The 21,397-nt window shown below is 43.3% G+C and overlaps 2 protein-coding genes and 1 pseudogene across 2 annotated transcripts; 1 reads left to right on the forward strand and 2 right to left on the reverse strand.

Annotated features, from left to right (window-relative positions):
• The first annotated feature begins 11,664 nt into the window (after nucleotides 1–11,664).
• On the forward strand, nucleotides 11,665–12,003 carry LOC143538082 (putative pentatricopeptide repeat-containing protein At3g11460, mitochondrial pseudogene; annotated as a pseudogene).
• On the reverse strand, nucleotides 11,755–16,388 carry LOC143538043 (phospholipase D delta-like). Its single transcript, XM_077031683.1, has 11 exons — nucleotides 16,223–16,388; nucleotides 15,386–16,143; nucleotides 15,192–15,308; nucleotides 14,915–15,109; nucleotides 14,525–14,833; nucleotides 14,373–14,441; nucleotides 14,033–14,177; nucleotides 13,731–13,879; nucleotides 13,487–13,639; nucleotides 12,640–12,840; nucleotides 11,755–12,568 (listed from the first exon to the last, which is right to left on the reverse strand). Exons 1-11 carry the CDS (start codon nucleotides 16,386–16,388, stop codon nucleotides 12,272–12,274), a joined length of 2,559 nt encoding a protein of 852 aa, XP_076887798.1. The 3' UTR covers nucleotides 11,755–12,271.
• Nucleotides 16,389–17,583: 1,195 nt separating this feature from the next.
• On the reverse strand, nucleotides 17,584–21,183 carry LOC143538044 (cysteine-rich receptor-like protein kinase 42). Its single transcript, XM_077031684.1, has 8 exons — nucleotides 20,822–21,183; nucleotides 19,707–20,119; nucleotides 19,375–19,497; nucleotides 19,158–19,273; nucleotides 18,849–19,059; nucleotides 18,439–18,670; nucleotides 18,211–18,364; nucleotides 17,584–17,943 (listed from the first exon to the last, which is right to left on the reverse strand). The coding sequence occupies exons 1-8, from the start codon at nucleotides 21,181–21,183 to the stop codon at nucleotides 17,686–17,688; spliced, it is 1,869 nt and encodes a 622-aa protein (XP_076887799.1). The 3' UTR covers nucleotides 17,584–17,685.
• Between the last annotated feature and the right edge of the window lie 214 nt (nucleotides 21,184–21,397).

The following is a 21,397-nucleotide window of genomic DNA, read 5'->3' on the forward strand; positions in this document are numbered from 1 at the left end:
ACTTATGATGGTCTATCCGACCCAGACGACCATTTGAACAGGTTCATTGCAGGGGCTACCGTCAGTAACTGGACGGAGCCCACGTGGTGTTACATGTTCCAGATGACTCTGGTCGGAGCAGCCAGGGCATGGTTCGATCGTTTACCGGTCCACCACATATATGACTGGGCGGACTTTCAGAATAAGTTCAGCCAGCACTTCAGCCAGCAGAGGAAGTATACTGAAGAGCAGTGGACGATCCTCAACTGCGTGAGAGAGGAGGATGAATCTTTACTAGACTTCATCACCCGCTTCAACTCCAAGAAACTGAGTCTCGGCAACGTAAGTGAAGATCTCGTTCGCGCCGCTTTCATCCAGGGCGCCGAGTACCCAGAACTTATACGCACATTAACGGGTAAGGACGGCATGCCATCCACATGGGATGCCATCATGACGGCAGCCAAGCGCTTTGCCGAGACGGAGAAGCAGCTGGGAAGAGATCTTCCCCAGAGTACTCACCTCTACACGCAGAGGACAAGGGAGAACAACGTTAGGACCGCCCGGCAGAACAAAAAGAGGCGGCTGGGTATTTGGCAGTCAAGGGTAAACTTTGACACCTCATCCAGCTCTCGCCCTCTTGTTGGTGGAAGGGACAACACACACCCTTCAAACCGAAAACACCGGTGGACGCCACTCACCAAGAGCGTCACGGAGATATTTGCCACGGAGAAATTGCCATGGCCAAAAGCCCCATTGATCCGGCAGAAACCTAATGCGGATCAGAGCAAATCCTGTGATTTCCACGGGACAAAGGGTCATGGTACTGAAGAGTGCACATCCCTGAAGGATATTGTTGAGACATTTGTGAAGGATGGAAGACTTGCACATCTCGTGGCATCAATCAGGAAGGGAGGAAGAAATGACAACCGGTACAGAGGTAACGGACGAAAGCCCGTCGACATCAGCATCAACATGGTTCATGGCAAAGTCGCAGGAAGAAAAAGACGAGCGACAGAACCATGCGCGTGGAAGGAAGCTGAGGTGCGCTTCCCGCGAGTGCCAGGAGGCCCCAGCAAAGAAGGCCCCATCGTCATCAAAAGCCAGCTGGGGCATTACATCACTTCCCGCACTCTTGTTGACAACGGCGCTTCGTCGACGGTGATGTACAGGCAGTTCTTTGACAAGCTGGATGATGAAGACAAAGAACGCTTGGAAACGGTCTACGCTTCAATGGAAGGGTTTGATGGCAGCACAGAAACCCCCCTGGGTATCCTATCTTTCCCCGTTACTCTCACCGATGGGAATCATTCACGCACAGAGGACGTGGATTTTGTCGTGATGAGAAAGCCACACCACACGTACGACATCCTATTCGGAAGAGACGGGATGGCAAGATTCAACGCCGTGGTATCTTCAGTCCACGGCATGATGGGATGGCCAACAGCTGAGGGTGTAGCGATGATCACTGGCATTCCCCAGGTATGCATCGCATCTGTCTCATCTAAACCCAAACCAAAAATGGCCAAACCAACCATCACCGAACCGGAAAAATGGGCCTTCAATGGCAAATACCCCGACCAGGCCGTTACCATTGGACCAACAATCGTTGATCCCACCCGCACCTTACTCAAACGCCTACTGCAGAAAAACGCTGACATCTTTGCGTGGACACCAGCTGACATGACTGGTGTACCCCGAAGTAAGGCGGAGCATAAGCTCAAGTGCGATCCGGCTGTTACGCCAGTCGTACAAAAGCGCAGAGTAATGGGGCCTGAACAAACTAACGCGTGTAGAACCCAAGTCAAGGAACTCCTTGACGCGGGCATCATACGCGTTAGTAGATATCAAACATGGGTTGCAAATCCCGTAATGGTACCGAAGAATGACAAACAATGGCGCATGTGCATAGATTTCAAAGATTTGAACAAAGCATGCCCCAAAGATTGTTATCCGTTACCAGAAATTGATCTTAAGGTGGATTCGTTGGCACCATTTCGCCTTAAATGCTTCTTGGATGCGTATAAGGGGTACCATCAAATCCACATGGCCGTAGATGACCAGGACAAAACCGCGTTTCGGACGCCCGATGGTACATTTTGTTATAAAATGATGCCCTTCGGACTTAAGAATGCAGGGTCCACGTACCAACGCCTGATGGACAAAGAGTTTCATGCCCAGATCGGGAGAAACTTGGAAGTCTATATGGATGACTTGGTCATCAAAAGCCCCGAGCCAGGAGCGATGTTGAAAGACATTGAAGAAACTTTCAACACGCTCAGAAAGATAAACATGAAGCTCAACCCGAGCAAGTGTTCATTTGGGATGGAAGAAGGGAAGTTCTTGGGAGTCATTGTTACTAAAGATGGCTTCAGAGCGAACCCTGAAAAGGTCGAAGCCATTGTTAAAATGGAATCACCTACCACCATCAAACAGGCTCAGACACTGAATGGACGACTAGTCGCACTTAATCGATTTTTGACAAACCATGCAGATAAGTCGTTTCCTTTCGTGTCAACATTAAGAAACTGCTTAAAGAAAACGCACTTCCGCTGGACACCAGAAGCGGAAGCAGCTTTTCGGGAGATTCGGTCACGCCTGATCGAACTCCCAACACTTACAGCACCACAAGCGGGAGAGGAGTTAATCCTATACCTTTCCGCAACAGATAGAGCAACCGGGGCAGTACTGCTAACAGAACGAAAAGGCATCCAGATGCCAATCTATTATGTTAGCCGTGTACTAACAGACGTAGAAACCCGGTACTCTACCCTCGAAAAATTAGTCTTAGCACTTATACACGCTTCACGCAGGTTAAGACGATATTTCCAGGGCCACCCAATCACCATTCTCACCAACTTCAAACTCTCAAACGTTCTAGGCAAACCCGAATTATCGGGACGTCTAGCCAAATGGGCAATTGAATTGGGAGAATATGCAATTAAGTACAAGCCAAGACCAGCCATAAAAGGCCAGGTCCTGGCCGATTTTATTGCAGAAGTCCCCGCTACGCGGGAGAAAGAGTGCCAGGAGGAGGCTCAACCCTCCCCAGCACAAGACATCAACGATATCTGGCGACTCTACACTGATGGAGCAGCCAACAACGAGGGTTCAGGCGCGGGGTTAAAATTAACCAACCCAGCGGGCCAAGAATATACTTACGCTATTCGGTTGGATTTCCCAAGTACGAATAACGAAGCCGAATACGAAGCATTCTTGGCCGGATTGAGAATTGCACGTAAAATGGGAGTGAAAAACTTGGAAGCCAACGTGGATTCCATGCTGGTGGCCAACCAAATAAATGGGACGTACACGGCTGTGAACGACACAATGGCCCTGTACCTCGCCCAGGCAAAAACCCTTATGCGTGATTTTAATGATTGTAAAGTCATACATGTCAAGCGCAGCGAAAACAAATCTGCGGATGCGTTAAGCAAGCTTGCATCACTAGCCTTTACCCACTTGGGAAAGGACATCCGCATTGAACTCCTCGAAGCACCATCAGTCCCGCACAAGGAAATTTGTGTCATCCAAACCGGTACAGAAACGTGGATGACACCAATAATAAATTACCTTGCAGCAGGAACACTACCAGAATCAAAAACACAGGCAAGAAAACTACGCTGTAAAGCACTAAATTATCAACTCATCAATGACAACCTTTACAGACGTAACTTTCTTGGCCCACTTTTAAGATGCGTGAACAACCAAGATGCTGACTACCTCTTAAGGGAAGTACACGAGGGCATCTGTGGAGTCCACGCAGAACCCCGCGCTGTTGTGGCTAAGCTGAACAATGCGGGATACTTTTGGCCGGGGATGCATATGGATGCACTGGCATACACTAGAAAATGCAGGTCTTGCCAGCTTTACGCACCCAACACGCATCGCCCGAAGAACGAACTTGTTCCAGTCACTTCTTCGTGGCCATTTCAGAAGTGGGCCATCGATGTGACAGGCCCATTTCCCACAGCAGCAGGAAATGTTCAGTTCCTAGTGGTAGCCATCGATTACTTCACCAAGTGGATAGAAGCAAAACCTTTAGCCCAAACAACCGCAAAACATATCAAAAAATTTATTTGGGAATTTATTATCTGTCGTTTTGGACTTCCACAGAATCTGGTGAGCGATAACGGCACCAACTTTGCTTACAAGAAGCTACAGCAGTGGCTGAAAGAACTTCAAATCACCCACACCTTTACCTCAGTGGCACACCCGCAAGGTAATGGTGAGGTGGAAAGAGCAAACAAGAGCATCGTCGATGGCATAAAGAAAAGACTCTTGAAACACAGATCCGGCTGGGTGGACGAGCTCCCGCACGTCCTTTGGACAAACAGAACGCTGAAAAAGGCCAGTACGGGGGAAACCCCGTTCAGTCTCACTTATGGCACTAAAGCCATGATCCCAGTCGAAATTGGTTTACCCTCACCAAGGGTCTTGATCCAGCCAGAAGACAATGATGCGGAAAGACGGTTAGACCTTATGCTAACCGAGGAACGCAGAGACTTAGCCGCAGTGCGTGAAGAAAATTACAAACGACAAATGCAAAAGTACTACAACACGCGGGTAAAACTCTGCAACTTCAATGAAGGAGACTACATACTGCGTAACAACGAGGCTTCAAACCAAGAGCGCCCAGGAAAGCTGGCCCCGGTCTGGGAAGGGCCATACATTATCAAAGAAGTCCTGGGAAAAGGCGCATACCGGCTTGAAAGGCTCGATGGCACTCCTATCCCAAGAACATGGAATGGAGCTCAATTACGCAAATGTTATATGTAGATCAATTCCAAACTTGTAAAGAAAAGGCCTAGAGCCACTTCTAATGGAAATGATTCTCCTTACACAATGTGTTGATAGCCTAACCTTTAACTTATGAACTTCCCATGTGCCGGTATTCACCGCACCAATGCGTGAAGAAGTAAGTAATTGCGTGTGGAAGGCGGCAAAACCCGCATAAACACAACGCTAAAAATGTTAAAAAGTTCTAAGGAAAACCTACACGCAGGTCAGATGTAAGTAAAGTTTAGCCATCCTTGTAAGTGCAAGTGACGGGTCTTACCCGCACAAGCACAAACAAGGAAGCAAAACTTCAACCTATCATCTACCACGTTCAAAGGTTAACTTATTCTGAACACTTAGAAAATTTCAAGGAAAAGATAAGGAAAACCTACACGCAGGTCAGATGTAAGTAAAGTTTAGCCATCCTTGTAAGTGCAAGTGACGGGTCTTACCCGCACAATCACAAACAAGGAAGCAAAACTTCAACCTATCATCTACCACGTTCAAAGGTTAACTTATTCTGAACACTTAGAAAATTTCAAGGAAAAGATAAGGAAAACTTCCACGCAGGATAAATGTAAGTTTAGCCATCCTACTAAGTGCAAGTGACGGTCCTACCCGCACAATCATGAAAGAGGAAGCAAAAATAAACTTATAATTTACCATGTCAAAAAGTTAACTTATCTAAGTACTAAAGAAATTGTTAAGTGTAAACATGCGTAAAATAAACAAAGAAAAGGACAAACACATTCTTTATTTCATCAAGTTGAATATTACAAACATTGCTGGGTATATACCCGCATACAAAAGAAGTACAAGAGCAAATATCTACGCTAGTGGCGGAAAGGGATCTTTTGGATCATGCTTCAGGACCACTCCCACTTGGACCCGCACCATCAGCAGAGGGTGACGGTTCAAGGAAAGCTCTAACGACAGCAAGCCCATCATCAGCAGCAGCAATTTCATTTACCTTCTCCACCACCGGATGCGGGAAGGCAGCATACTGGTTCACTGCTTGGTCATAAATAGTTTCGGTATCCGCGTTATACAAAGGGAAGTTGGAAGGCGGGACGCCTTTCTCAGCAAACCCTAGACCAAGCAGGAAGCCGGTCCGTTCCCCATCCTCATGAGAAGCGTTGAGGGCTGCGCTCATAGCATCGTCGTAAGATGTCTCTGAAAAGACCCGATGCACAACCTACAAAAAATGTACAAGTATAAGAACTTCTATTCTACAAAGGAAAGCGTGACGACATAAAGCTAAAATACCTGAGGCAACGCTTCTCGAAGAAGCCATTCCTGGGCAGCCAGAGCTTGGGTGCAGGCGCGTTCAGCTTCGTTCTTATTAAGATTGGCGAGAAGCACATCCTTTGCAGCGGCCTCTTCAACGCCCTTAAGCCTCCGCTCGGTGTGCGCAAGCACACCCCTCTGGTCCAGGATCTCTTGAAGCTTCTTCGCATCCTCCATAGCCAAAGCATCATGAGCCTGTTGAAGAGCCTCTAACTTAGCTTTAAGTTCTTCATTCTCCAGGCGGAGAGGCTCAGCAACAGCTTCAGCCTTGGTGGCCCTCTCGGTCGCGTTCCTCGCAGTCTCCTTAGCTAGCCGAAGCTGTTCGTTAACAGCTTGGGCAGCCTTGGAGCGGGCCTCGAGTCGCGCTTGAACCTCAACCTCGAGGGCCTTGAAGGCCTTCTCCTTCTCCGCAGATACTGCGGTCAGTTTTTGGTTCTCCTCCCGGAGAGCACGCGCCTGAGATACTTCTTTAACGCGAGCTGCTTTCAACTTGTCGTTTTCACGACAAAGCAGCTCGACGCATGGCTGCATCCGGGCCAGGAGAACCCGAAGCTCGTTGGTTAGCCTACCCTCCTGGTAGCTAACCATGGCTTCCCCCAACGCACCATGGGGAGCAGCGTGGCGAGCCCAGTCCACGCACTCCACAGGTGTGCGAAGGGTTGTTCCTCGGCGTATGTTCCATCTTGGAACATACACTTCATTGGAATCCGACACTGCAAAATAAACAAAGCAGTTAGGAAAAGATGATAAAAATTACATAAAGGACAAAAGAACCCTACGCACCTGTAGGGTCGATCACAGGCCGATAGCCACCGAACCCATCACCTGAACCTAAGGGAAATCCATCCAAAAGGTCAGGCAGATGGGAAGGTAACAAAGATCGGCGAGAAGTCCCGCGCGTACCTGAAGGTCCAGCCGTCGAGGCCGGTGGCGGAGGCGGCATGGTTACCGCCGCAGTCGATGGCGGAGGCATGGTGTCCGCCGCGGACGCCGCCGAAGAGTCAGCAGCAACAGTAACCGCCGGCTCGGTGAACGATGCTGTAAAAATTGCACTCACCGCCGGCGGTGACGTCATCTCGGCTGGAACAGTTGGCTCAAAAGATTGAGCAACTGGACCAGCGGAAGCAGGCGAAGGTGCCTGGGTCGACGCCTCAGGTAGGCTGACCGAGCCTACCGTCATCGGCGGAGAGGTACTACTCGGTACTTCACCCTGGAATGCGTCAACATCCACGCCTGCACAAGAAGATAAGTGTTAATTTATGAAGTATGATAAATCTACAAAAAGAATGTTTGTACTTACGGGTTTTCTTGAGCCTGAATGTACGGAGGGGCGGGGACAAGCCCGATGGGGCCGGTCTCTTGACGCCGGTCACCGTCGTCGTCATTGGTGCTTCGGAGGTAACAGTCGTAGCCTCCGGAGCAGTGGTCTTCTCACCACCGGGGTTCCCCGCCACCTCTTCACTATCTGACTCGGTGTCAGATAGAAGCACCGGATCAGCCGTGGAGGCCACCTTCTCCTTTCCCTTCCCTCCGGCAGCCTTCTTCTTCCGCACAAGGGGAGGACCATCTGCGGATTCCTCAGAAGAAGACAGGATGTAAGGATTTCCAGCAGCGGGTACAGCATTGAGGGGTTGAGGATAGAATATCGCCTTACCTGGCCGCCGGTGGCTCAGGATCTCTTGGCCCGGTGGATAGACCTCCACAAACCGATCCGCCGTTTGCTCCAGGATGGGCAACTCATTGTCGTCCAGAGCACGAGTGCCCACCCGCACGGGACCGTCAGCTTCCCGCGGGAACAGGAGCGACTCCAAATTATTCCCCTCTGAAAGAAAAGAAACAGTTAGAAAATAAACTAATATCAGCAAGAAAGACAAGACATACCATAAGGAATAGAGTTCAAACCATATTCGAGAAGGATGGGAAACCGAGACGCCTCCTTCCATACCCGGCTCATCCCCAGCAGCACCATCCCGGACTCCGCAAACCGGTAAACCGGAGATTGGACCCGGGATATCTTCGCGAACCATTCCGCCTCCTGGTAGCTGGAAGCGTGAAGGCTCGGAAGCGCTTGACCCTTCTTGAACTTCATGGCAATGGGGATGGCGCGGGCAGAGATGTAGAAGAACTCCCGCTTCCACGATCGGAGACTGCGCTCGGTCACGCAGATCTTCAAACCCTTAATACGGGTTGTCAGGGTGTACCACCCATGGACGCACCTCCAAGTATAGAAGGTCATCAGGCGGTCCACGTACGGCTCAATACCCAGAATCCGGCACACCCACTCGAAGTGCCGGACCTTGGCAATCGCCATCGGATGCACCTCGGTCAGGTGCACACCGTGCCTCTCCAGGACACGGTACACAAACTTTGTCAATGGGAACCTAAGGTTCCCATAAACAAAGAATGCAGCATATACCCCGATCTTGCCACTAGGGGCATCGTACACAGTCTGGTGGGATTCAGGAAACTCAGGCTCGAGAGACTCAAGCATGAACTTCCTGACGATGTACTGGTACTGATCGACAGGTAGAGCACACTGGCACTCGCCAGCAGTACTCCTATCGTCGGCTACAGCTTCAGCATCACGAGAAGACATTTTGCAGAAAGAAGAAAGTGATTTCGGGAAAATGCTTGCCTGAAAAGGGGAGTATTTGCCGGAAATCACTAAGAAGAAGAAGAGAGGTGAAAGTGTGGATTACAAAGAGGCCTCTCCCCCTTTATATACTAATCGCAATTAATGCGGTGAATTTAATGCGGAAGAGAGAGAAATCGAGGGTGCAATGAAACTATGACACGTGGCAAAAAGCAGGCTGGCAACAGCTGTTGACAGGACGTGTGCCAGTAATTTCGCGGCCACGCGCCCGAAAAATCGCGCCCACGCGCCTGAAAAAGAGACTGGAATGACCATATAATGTCACGTCACCATAACTTCCTGCACGTCCTGACACAGTCAGAAGAAACCGTCACACGACGTTTCAGACGTTTGGACTGTTCCTATCTTTCTACCAACTCTTCGAATTTTGAAATTCAAAATTCAAAAAAGATTCAAAAGTAAGCGGGAAAACACCCCTTACCTTGGCAACCAAGTAACCATAAGCCGGATGCGGGTACAGTGTTAAGGCAAAATCCTTCACATACCTAGCACCCGCAGGGAATTGAAGCCAAGAATACCTTGGCAACCAAGAAACCATAAGCCGGATGCGGGTACAGTGTTAAGGCAAAACCCTTCACATACCTAGCACCCGCAGGGAATTGAAGCCAAGAATACCTTGGCAATCAAGTAACTATAAGACAGGTGCGGGTACAGTGTTAAGGCAAAACCCTTCACATACCTAGCACCCGCAAAGAATTGAAACCAAGAAGGATCTTCTAGGCAATGCTTGCGGATAGAGGAATAATATCCCCGCATAACGGGAACGTCGAGAAGTATATTGTTTGAAACTCCGTAATGGAATTGGTGGTCTTAGCATAATTGATCACTATGTTGAAAACCACCAGAACCTCATGGAGACTATATACAAGTAAGACTCAACGTTCCTGCCTTGCGAGAAGGTTACATACCTACCCGCATCATACCCAAAGATCAAGCAAAAAAATCGGGAATTTTTGCAAAGTGACATTAGGAAACCCGCGGGAAGAATCCCCACGGAGAACCTCAAAACTAAAAACCCTTTTCAAAACCCCTTGCTCAAAGTCCAAAAGTTCACCTCACTTTATTAAACATTCATGAGAAGAACATTGGACTGGGGGGACTTGAAGAGGTAGGTCCCAGCAGAGCCCAGTTGGTCCCGCAAGACTCACCTTGAACAGGGACGTCTGCGCAAAGGCCATCTGCTTCCGCAGGACCCACCATGCTCATAGAACCTTACGCGCAGTACGCAAGCTGTACACGCAGGGAAAGCCTCCCAATGGTGAAGTACCCCGCCTGTTCCCGCAGTTGCGGATACAAGCCATCAGGGAAGGCTACCCGCAGACAGCAGGGCTACACGCACAAGACAATAGATACTTCAGTAGTCACATGAAGGAATGAGCAAGGCGGGAACAATCCAGCCAAAGTGAGCCAGTCCGTATGATTCTGAAAGATCTGTACTATACCTACCAAGGTATGGATAGGACAGACAATCTGATCAGAACAGCCCATGAGCCAATCACAGGGTGACAGCTCACCGACAACAGTACGAGGAGGAGCACCCTCTAGTACTGTTTCACTATTAGCCGCTGCCTACTCACCAACCCTTACTGCAGGGCGTGCGCAGCCTACAGCTGGTGAAATAGTGTTACTGTTGGCCGTAACCTATTCACCAACCAGCATGGCCTGCGTATAATCCACAGTAGGTAGGACGTGCATAATCTACAGTTGGAGGAATAGTGCAGCCGACATAGTTACTGTTGGCCGTAACCTATCCACCAACCAGTATGGCCTGTGCATAGTCCACTGTTGGTAGAACAGGAATACTATTCAGCCGGCTGTACCTTCTAGGAAACCTACCTTCGGCTATAAATACTCCAACATCTTGGAATGGTAAGATCATCTGCTATCCTGTTATCTAGCAATCTCTCAATATACACTTATATTCAGAGCAACCTAGTCTGATTCTCACGCCGGAGGGTGGTCACAAGGAGGAACCCCCCCCCCCTTCTCAGTGACGAGCTTACGGTGTTTGTTTTGCAGGTCCCCTGAAGAACAACCGTCTCTGTTGGACCTCATTCTCGTGGGAAACATTACTTAACCCCCAGATTATCTATAATCTGCACCGGGTCACTTAGTGTTTCTTCACCAGGCATATATAACCGTAAGCATAATTGAAATGTTTTTAGGTAGTGTCGGTTTGGCTTGGTTTTGTCCGTTATCGGCTATGGATTCATGGGCCATAAAGTGCATAGTTCCAAACTCTCAATAGGGACCAGTACTTCAGTTATTCCTGTTGAACTCCAGTTCAAAAGTCTGGTTGGGTTCTTTTTGTGTTAAGTTGACCCTTTTACCTAAATTCTATTTTGTAGTTGACTTTTTAGTCGAGTGAAAGAAATCATATTCATGGACACAACGCCTCAGGGAGGAAGCATATTCCTATTCTCCAAACTGCTCGACTCATGTTACTCCACAAGAAACCTGCGTATCCTCAAACACCTACACGCCCGAATAATTATCACCGGAGTCTCCCATCACGATTTCATCCGTCATATTCAGTCTGCGCCCAGTTACACGAAGCATCCATCATCTTCAATGTCACCAATCGCCAATCCACATTCCTCTACAGCTCCTTCATCCGAGCTTACTCCTCCATCAACCAGTTCCACCAATCTCTCACCATCTTCCGAGCCGCTAAACCCTTAGACCGCCATACTCTACCACTGGTTCTTAATTCTTGTGCTGCTGTTCCGGCTCTACGGTTTGGCCGAAACGTACATGTGCTTGTGTTCTCAAATGGGTTTCATTCAGATGTCGCCAATTTGAACTCTTTGCTCACTATGTAAGCTAAATGTGGTGACTTGGGAAGTGCACGCAAGGTGTTCGATGAAATGTCTCAGAGAAAGCTAACCAATGTGGTTACTTGGACTGCTATGATGAGTGGGTATGGGATGTATGGGAGATGTGAGTAGGTGTTTGGTTTGTTTGAGAGGATGGTGGAGGGTGGGGTGGAGCCGGATGGGATGACGTTTACCGCAATTCTGACCGCGTGTAGTCATAACTGGTTGGTTGATAAAGGGAAGGAGTATTTTCGGATGATGAAAGATGGGTTTAAGTTGACACCGAGTTTGGAACACTGTACTTGTATGGTTGATATGCTGGGGAGATCAGGGCGGGTTGAAGAAGCGGAGGCAATGGTGGAGATGATGGATGCCGTTCCGGATGATGCGTTATGGGGCGCGTTGTTGGCTGCGTGTAAGACTCACGGGAAGGTGGAAGTAGCCGAGAGATTAGCCGAAAAGATATATGCAAGAAGGGTAATTACAACATAATAGATTAGATATATTTTGTTTTGTAGAATATATATTAGATTATTAGTATCAGGGTTTTATTATGTTTAGCACACAAGTCCAAGTTAGGTTTGTTTCTGTTTGTTTTATATATTGAGGGTTCCCTAATAAACATATAATTTATTTAAAATATACTTTATTACGTTTACAATTTTTCTTAAATTTACAACACGCATTGTTTCGTGATAATGGCACACGCACGCTCGCACACATATATGCATGTATAATAAATAGGCTGGAAATCAATCACTCATGTGGTTAGAATATCAGGTAGGGTGGGCGAATGGGCTCCCATAACTTTACCTCCAACATCCGGGAAATTCTCATATCCGGGCAAGGAATTCACATTCCCGTCACTATCTACTTGTAATGGATACCTTAAAAGATGGCCTTCTAATGCTGTGTGTTTATCAGCTGTGTATCGTATCCAATTATCTTCAGCTAAATTGTTAACTTTATTCACGCATTCAATAGTTTCGGGTTCCTTGTAGCATTTCTCTAGCACCCCAAGATGCTCGGCCCACAATGACATTCTGTAACCGTAGACCTGAAATTATGCACGGATGTGATTTGTTAGCATGTGTTATGTGAAATTATTGGTGGTCAAAGGGGTCAAACCTGTCCACGCGGGTGTTGCTTCTTTGCAGCCCAAGTGTGATGTGGTTGATATGAACCCATAGCTATTTCCGTGTCTTTTGAACCAGCCATAGATCTTTGATTAATGTTTGCAGATCCCACAATTACATATTCATCATCCACAATCATTCCTTTGGCATGCACATATATCATGAACCTTTTGAACTTTTGAGAATCTGAAATCTATAAACGCAAATTCAATATTAATTTCTATGAACTTGTAAATAACTCCAATTAGGCTTGTAAATGAACGAACTTTCATTGAACCGTTTGGCTGGAAGTTTGTTAATGTTCAAACACGGACAGCATTTTTATGTTCATTTAGTTAAACAAATGAACATATGCGCTTATTGTTCATTCATTTACGGTCATGAACTTTTCTTTACATCCATTCATTTTGTGTTGGTTTATTGTTTGTTCATTTATGTTAGTTACTGTACTATTGTAGAAATTTGTTTGTTTGAACAATCATTTAAATCTTTCAGGTCCATTACAATTTAGTCTAATTTTTATCAAGTTTTTAGGCACGGCAGATTAATGTTCACTTTTACTCGAAAAACTGGTGCTGGCTCAAATATGTTTGTCCATCTATGTTCAGTATACTTGTTCGTTTATGCTCATGAATTGCTCATTATATTGTTAATGAAAGAACATAAATGAACTCGGCAAGTTCATTTTCTTAACTATGAACATGAACAAGAAAACTCTGTTCGTTTAATTCTTTGTGTCCGATCGTTTGTTCAGTTAAAGTTAAATGAATGAATATGAGCATGTCTCGTTTAGTTAGTTTACATGCCTAACTGCAATATGACTGTAATCGTCTAAATACCTTCTCATCTGCAAACAATTGATTACTTTTGAATGGTACGTCTTCACGTTTTCCGATGCAGTAAAAATTCAAATAGTCTTGAGGGTGAGCATCTAGTTGCATGGACTTTATTGCTTGTGCAACAACATTGTACATCATTTGCATTGTCTGACTCTGTAAAGTAGAATATTATATTATGCGTGATCATGATATGGTTCGCTAGATTTTTGAAAATGGTTGTGTGGGTTATAAAACAATAAGACACCTGCCAATAGAGAATCTCCTGCACGGTAGCAGAAGTGGGGACCCCCTCCGGCCACATTGGTATGACAACGTAAACTGCAAATCGCTCATTGTTTCTTATCTTGCTTGCTATTTTTTGAGCCAGCTCCATTGGTATAAGGTTGTCAGCTCCTAAAATTTGGCAAGATAGCACACACTAGCCTCAAAATAATTTCATTGGTTTCACATTAGAATATTTTGATTTTAACTTGAAAAGCGTACATTCTAGTTGAAATAGTAGTGGAAATATATAGCATGCTATGAAGGTAGGATGTAATTTGTTACCTGCATTTTCATACGACCATGCGTATGATGAGCCGATAAAATACTGATTTTCAATATAAATGAAATGCTGAGCTGATCGGATCGCTTGGATGTATGCAGTCTGAATGCTTTTTTCTATAACCATATTTTTTGCAGTGACAAGATTCTGCAAGAACCACAATGTCAACAAAACATATGCTGTAATCAAGATAAATGGGTCAATTTATGTTATGATGTATCTCTAACGGGTCAAATTGGTTAAAACAAAATGATTCAACTAAAAGGATACGTCTCAGATGAACGGGTCAGACGGGCAAAAAAATCATCTTAAAATAGTATAAAGGAAGTTTCGGTTATTAACCTGTTTCTCAGCAACATCCACAGTTTTGGGGAATCCTTTTAAAGATCCAGAATCTATAGACCGGAATATCTGCACAACAAGAAAAGCCCATAAAGTTCTTTAATCCGTGTATTTAAAGGGGCCCACTGGATGGGGGTGAGAGGATATATGACCTGCACATGCCAGTTATCAGGATCATCTTCACTGGAAACATGCAATAACGGATCGTCTGCAGGAACCTCTGTGTGATTTCCACTTGCTGGAACAGGATAGGTAGGACTAAGAATCCATGAGATTCGGTCAATTTTCAACAACGAGTCGTCTTGCCAGTGGGCTATCCTTTTTGCAACTAACGCAAATTCTCTAAATCTGGTAGCTTTTCGCCATCTTTGCTCAAAGTTTAGCAGGACATCATAAGCAGCATGACCATCGATCTTGCAATGTAAGTCATGCCATGGCTGCCTTGGGCCCTTTGTTCCTGCCTATTTTGGTGAGAACTAAAAATTATGAATTTGAGTGGTATAAATTGTAATAGAAGATGTGATGATATAGATCATGCTCACAGGGATTGTTGGCTGGTGATAATCGTCTTTAAATATAGTGTCGAGATCGTGAAATAACCTATGTTCGGGCGTGTCGTATCGACCGTCACAGAGATCAAGGCCGCCTATGAAAGCTGTTATCTTTCTGTAATTATCACGTGCCTGTGTGTCCACCAGTACACATTTCTGATGGTGTGTAAAAGCACCTCCAACAACCTGAGAACATAAAACAAGAACATTTAAATTAAATAGATGAATATGTCCAACCCTTGATAAACCACAAGCACATCTTAATTACCTTTTGTTTAAAAAGGCCAAGTTTAGCACTTCCATAACGAGGTGAAAGCACACATTTCACAGATGAATGCTTGAAAAACTTTCTGGTTTCTTCATCATGAGTTTGCATCACTCCAGTCTGCACCAGTTCACCATTAATTGATTCAGCAACAATATAATTGAAACTGCATTTGATGTCAGATAGTATTCACTCACCGTGTTCATGAAGAGCGTGCTATGAGAAGTCTTATCGTCCCAAACCAGCAACAAAACCCTAACCCCTTCCTCCGACTTATACTTTAACAACTCACCGAGCGTCAAGTCCCCGCCCCTCGGCAAAGGCCTCGTCGGCTCTCTGATCAGCTTCACCTTGTCAAAGATGGACCAACCGACAATGTATATCATATGGTGAGCCTCTGATACTGCATGGCATATATCCTCCCAACACGAATTATGCTCGTACACCCTACCTCCATCCAAATGAATATTATCCGGCATCTTAGACTCCGGCTGAATATGAGCGTCCTGATACAACGTCACCTCAGAGCCTTTCCTAACCGGAAAGTAGGTACCCCGTACACCTCTTTGTTCCGGATCTCCCGGAATTCCATTCCGGTAGATGGGATTTTGCTCACACGGTGTGAACTTCATTTCGAGCCTTAATGCGGCATCCTTTCGCGAATTTTTCAAATCGAACCAGTCGGAGATGGTGTTTCCGGTGGCGATAGCCGCAGCCGGAATATGAAGGGTCCCGAGCAAGTCGGCGCTGAAAATGTCGTCGTCTTTGACTTCGAACTTCAAGTAGGTCAGCGAATGAGCCAAGGGAATATTGAAGCGTTCGTCCCATCTAGGGTGTTTGGAGTTCTTCAAGACGCGTGTACGTGCCACCGCGGCTTGAGGCACTGAGACTTTGACGTAAGGATCGCTCGCGATGATCTTCCTTCCGCTGGAACGGAGCTTCAGATCGCCGGAGCCTTTAATTTAATAAATACAAGGAAACAAACATAATGAAATAATTAACTAATTATGGTAAGAGTATATATATAATAATACCGGTGGTGTCCGGAGTGTCTTCTGGGCAGGCATCGAACCGCATGCAACGCAGGATGTGGCCGGCGACTATATCCATGTTGGGTAAGTTACGAGCTTCAATTATATGGAGATACAGATCACCATGTAACAACACCAACTTATCTGAGGAAGGACTAATATCCGCCATTAATTTTTTCAGTTCTTAACTAATTAACTGCTGCTGATTGATGGCGCCAATATCAGTTCGTATTTATAGGAAGCTATTTCAGCTTAATTACTAAAACACCCTTAGTTTTTGTGCTTGCTATTTTATGTTTTATTTACTAAAGTACTAGATACCTTTATTAAGAGTTCTAAATTATATTATTATATATATATTTGTTACCACTTACTCTAATTGATTCACATCATGAAATAATTTTTTGAGACTCTTTTTATCAATGCAAAGGCTTTGATATTAGTAACAACTAATAAGACTTAAGCATCTTTTTTATTAAGGATCTAATGCTGTAAATTATTACAAATAATATATGGTTAAGTGCGTTCTAATTAATTATGTTGGTATAGCAAATGTGTGTGCTTTGTCCAAAGGATAACTTTGATTCCTTTATTTGGCATCCTACATTTACAACATGTAAAGTTGAAATATTCTAATAGTTTCCTTCTTCTTTGTGATTATTCTTCCTTCCATGATGCTACTTACATATTAAAGCTTTGAATATATATGTAAACCTTAAAGTTATAACTACTTATAACATTCAATAGGCGTGTTATGAAAGAAACCTAAGAATAAATGTAAACGTCAAGACTGAAGAGTAGAATCAGAAAAAATATAATAGTTTGTAGTTATTAAATAAAGTAACATACTTTCGATTTTACTTAATCAAAGCCGTTGCGGACTTGAGCATTTTAAGTAACCAAAGTGATGCGGACTTAGGCATGCGCAACACGGGCCACCCACACCACGTTAACTATCTATTTAATCCCGGCTGATTTTTTATTATGAAATTTGACACCGCTTTCAAGAAGCTTTAACATATGTTAACCCCGTAAAAATTTTGACACCAACCCCAAGTAAAAATAATTTAATATTTTCAAATATAAAACTATTATAAACTAACTAACAAATACAAAGTAATTAATTTTTTTTTAGAAGGGCGAAATTTTTTGTTATTTTGTTTTGTTAAACCCATCATCGATCGATCACAAACAGGTTGAATAGTTGTATTTCTACCACAATATCTTTTGCTTCTCTCTAATCTGGAGAGTTTACATGTATCAATATATAACATTATATCTATTAATTAACAAAATCAACTACTTGTATCTCCAACAAAACTAGAAGGACTGATTTAACAACAAGCTATTAAAAATCAAAACTATAGCTAGCATATATGCAATACATATTATTCCCTTCAACTCTTGGTGACATCTATTTGTCGTCTGCATTTTTTATGTCCATTGGCTAAATTAAATCGCATGACTTATACGAAGTTACGAACCCTCCTATCTTCATTCCTTAGAAAAGTAGGCCTCGTCAGCTGTATTTTCCCCGATAACTTGCCCTCTTGAAGCATGGAAACCACTTCAGACATGACCGGTCTATCTGAAGCAGGTGACATGGTGCACAACAAGGCAACCTCAATGATCTTCATCACAAGTTCTTGTTCGTTTCCATTCAAGCTCATTGTTTCATCAATAACATTTATATATTTCTTTGTGTTCTCGTACATCTCCCATGCCTGTTTACCAAGTAATTAGCTGATCAGCGTGCGATCTTCATGTCTAATATTATAGTTCAATATTTTATCTTCAATTATCTTAAAAGTCATAAGTCATGATTATATATATATCCTATGTTCTTTCAATATCTATTGTATCTTTGTTTTGTTTGTCTTTTAAAGTATATCTGCATCCTATGTTTTTTTACCCTTACTTATATAATGTTGCAAGTAATGTTTCTAAAAGAGCATAAACAGAACTGTGAGAGTGTGAACGTGAGATCTCACATCTTCCAGGAGGAAACCTATTGATGATCTGTGGCTTCTCAATTCAGTACTCCTTCTGCCACTAATGATTTCAAGAACCACAATCCCGAAGCTGTAAGTATCAACTTTATCCGACAGAATACCTTGAATTGCATATTCTGGCGCCGTGTATCCCCTGCCATAGTGTTGTAAAACAAAAACAATGTCAATGGCACACAATTGTAAGGTTACTTAACAAAACAAACTTACAATGTCCCAGCAAACCCGGTGCTAACATGAGATTGACCCTCCGGTTGAAACCTTGCCAACCCAAAATCCGCTATTTTTGGTCTAAAATCATCACTAAGAAGAATATTGCTTGATTTGATATCTCTGTGAATGATTTTGAAATGGAACTCATCATGAAGATGAGCAAGACCCCTGGCGATTCCTAATATTATTTCGTATCGTTGGCTCCAGTTCAGAGTCCCCCTTTGAGCGCCTCCATTATTATATATCAACATATAAATATTTATCAGCATATATATATCAACATGATTATTTCTAGGGGTATACATGAAACTAAAAAAAAGATCCTCACTGAAAAAACAGAATCTAAAACCAACCCATGCGCACCCTTAACTATTTCATCTTAAAGTAGTTTGGAAGCTCCAACTTACCCCATAAGAATCGGTCAAGGCTTCCATTGGGCATATATTCTAGGACCAGAAATAGGTGAGATCCTTCACTAGACCATCCAAGGAGACACAATAGATTTCGATGCTGAATGTTACTTACTAGTTTCACTTCATTCTCAAATTCTTGTTGTGCTACAGCATGCAATACTTGGAGTTTTTTAACTGCCACCGTGATATTGTTATCAAGGGTAGCCTATTAAAGCATTCAGAAACATATATAGTCACCTAACCAAAATAAATAAATATTCTAGGTGGTTGCTTGAATTACTGAAGAATAAGTATAATAATTACCTTGTACACTTCACCAAACCCTCCTTTCCCTAAAACATTTTCTTGGCTAAAATTATTTGTTGCCGATCTCAAATCTTTATAATTGTAGTATATAACCCCATTCAAATCCCGCGAGCCTAATGCAAAACATGGATGTTATTAGTATATACGAGATCTCACGTGACAAGTGTTGGTAGTCTTATCTATGTGAAGATTAATTCTATGGATATATAATCACCTTGTTCAATTTTCTTCAACTTCTTCTTTCGGTACAATAAACAGAAAACCAGGATAAGGAAGAAAAGAACACCACCACCAATGGCTGCAGCAATTATGGCTGCTACCGGCTTACTTGAATGTCCTATCATATATATAATCATATGAAAGTTATCAAATTCTATGGGTTAGCCTGCCAACATTCAATTCATGGAAGATCATCAAAATGACGGTCTTGACATATTAGTTTAACAAAACAGCCTTGACTTCTTTTTTTTTTTTTACAAAAATAATATCGTCTTTTTTACTATAGTTATGAAATTGTTTCACCCAATCTAATGTGGCCAGCCTCACCTTTTAAGACATTTGTGATATCCGTTGTCTGGTTGTCATTGAAAAATGGAGTATCTGAGTACCTTGTGAAACAAGCCATGTCGGAATACCTTCCTTCGGTGTTCGGTAGGCAATCATTTAACTTGCCATACGCTGTATTCATGCAAGTTTGGCAAATGTCTTGATTTATATTTTCAATACACTGTGCAGTCACGTACACAGTCACATTTTCACTTATGATTTTTCTTGTGGATGCGACATAGAAATTAGAGGTTTTAGGAGTAGCGTCCCTGACATTTGATAAAACTCCATCCACAGCTTGATTAAAAGTTGTTTGTCGAGATGCTGATTGATTGCCACATGATAGATATTGAAGGCCGGTCCCATCTGTCATGAAATAAGGATCGTTATAGAACTCATTGAAGTCTTCGTACCTAAGAACAAAGACCATTGAAAATTAAACCGGATATGAAGTATAAATATTTTCTATATGTTGTAAACATTTTGGTATGTAACATAATATCTTCTATGAGGAATGTTTTTCCAATTAATGAATTACACATATTTTTCATAGCACAATGACGGAAATATATAACTTGTTGTACATTTTTAATCAGCAATTAACTTTTAATCATATAGTAAATGCACACGGAGTTTGGCCGTGGAGAAATGGGAAAAAAGGGACAATATGGGAATCATGGGATGGTGGGAACACCATGTATATTCCCCCAGTTTTTCCATGAGGGTTTTTTTTGTCTAAATTCGTGAAGTATATATCGATTTACATGAAAAATGGAAAAAATAAGAAGAAAGTTAGGAAAGTCAGGAAGAGAAATATAATTATGATTACAAAATAATTTTATTCTCAAATATAAAATTACATATTATCGTAAGTGAAAAATGAAAATAACGGTAGGCATATAAATGAATAAAACAAATAAAAATGAACTTATATGTTTTATAATAGAAAAGGACCATATATATGAAACATCATCCACATGCTCCAGCATTAATCATATCGTGGCCTAGGACATCATCTGGCCACACATACACTTATCTAGTCAAAGGATTAGTTATGTAATTTTCACTTATAAATAATATTACCATCAAAATAGAAGAAACCATGCAATAATTACCTGATAAAGCAGTTATCGTAAATAATATAACCATTTGCATTGGTGCAGTTGGTGAGACCAGAAACACTAGCATCAAAACAAGCCACACACCGATCCATCGAAAGGTAGTTCCGGCACTGGGCGACTGCAAACACCGAGTCCCCGTCACTTAAATCCTGCGCTCTTGCGTAAACCACCCTTTTGCTCAATAATTGCATCCTAAGATCATTAAACACGGCGTTGCGGTTCTTCATATAGTTTGGAACATTTGTCACAGCGTTACGACCACAAAACATACCCAGAAGAACGTTATCATGGTCGTTTGTTTGTGAAAGTACTGAGTTAGATAGCATTAACACAAGCAGCACAAACACGACAGCCATATTAATATTTATTAATTAATGATCATATAGCTAGAACAACAATATTATTGTGAAGAGAAACAAGGAGGTTTGCCTAACTTATGGATATGAAAAAATACTATGTATTTGTGGTTTGTCTAATCATGGTGGTGTGAAGTTGAGGACTGAAAAGTCAAAGGTCGTGACATGCATTTGCACATAGTCGTGTTTAAATAAAAAACAAAAGAAAAACGTT

The sequence above is a fragment of the Bidens hawaiensis genome, unplaced genomic scaffold, assembly GCF_021521415.1.
Source record: "Bidens hawaiensis isolate Kalapana, Puna unplaced genomic scaffold, B.hawaiensis_p1.1 tig00011466_1, whole genome shotgun sequence".
NCBI classification, from domain to species: Eukaryota; Viridiplantae; Streptophyta; class Magnoliopsida; order Asterales; family Asteraceae; genus Bidens; species Bidens hawaiensis.

Coding starts and splice junctions, on each gene's coding strand:
- LOC143538043 (XM_077031683.1), bottom strand. CDS start 16,388: ATGGCGGATATTAGTCCTTCCTCAGATAAGTTGGTGTTGTTACATGGT. Junction 15,309..15,385: donor GCACGCTCTTCATGAACACG/GTGAGTGAATAC, acceptor GAACTGGTGCAG/ACTGGAGTGATGCAAACTCA. Junction 12,569..12,639: donor AGCAACACCCGCGTGGACAG/GTTTGACCCCTT, acceptor GCATAATTTCAG/GTCTACGGTTACAGAATGTC.
- LOC143538044 (XM_077031684.1), bottom strand. CDS start 21,183: ATGGCTGTCGTGTTTGTGCTGCTTGTGTTAATGCTATCTAACTCAGTA. Junction 20,120..20,821: donor TACGATAACTGCTTTATCAG/GTAATTATTGCA, acceptor CTTTGTTCTTAG/GTACGAAGACTTCAATGAGT. Junction 19,060..19,157: donor GGTTTGGTGAAGTGTACAAG/GTAATTATTATA, acceptor ATGCTTTAATAG/GCTACCCTTGATAACAATAT.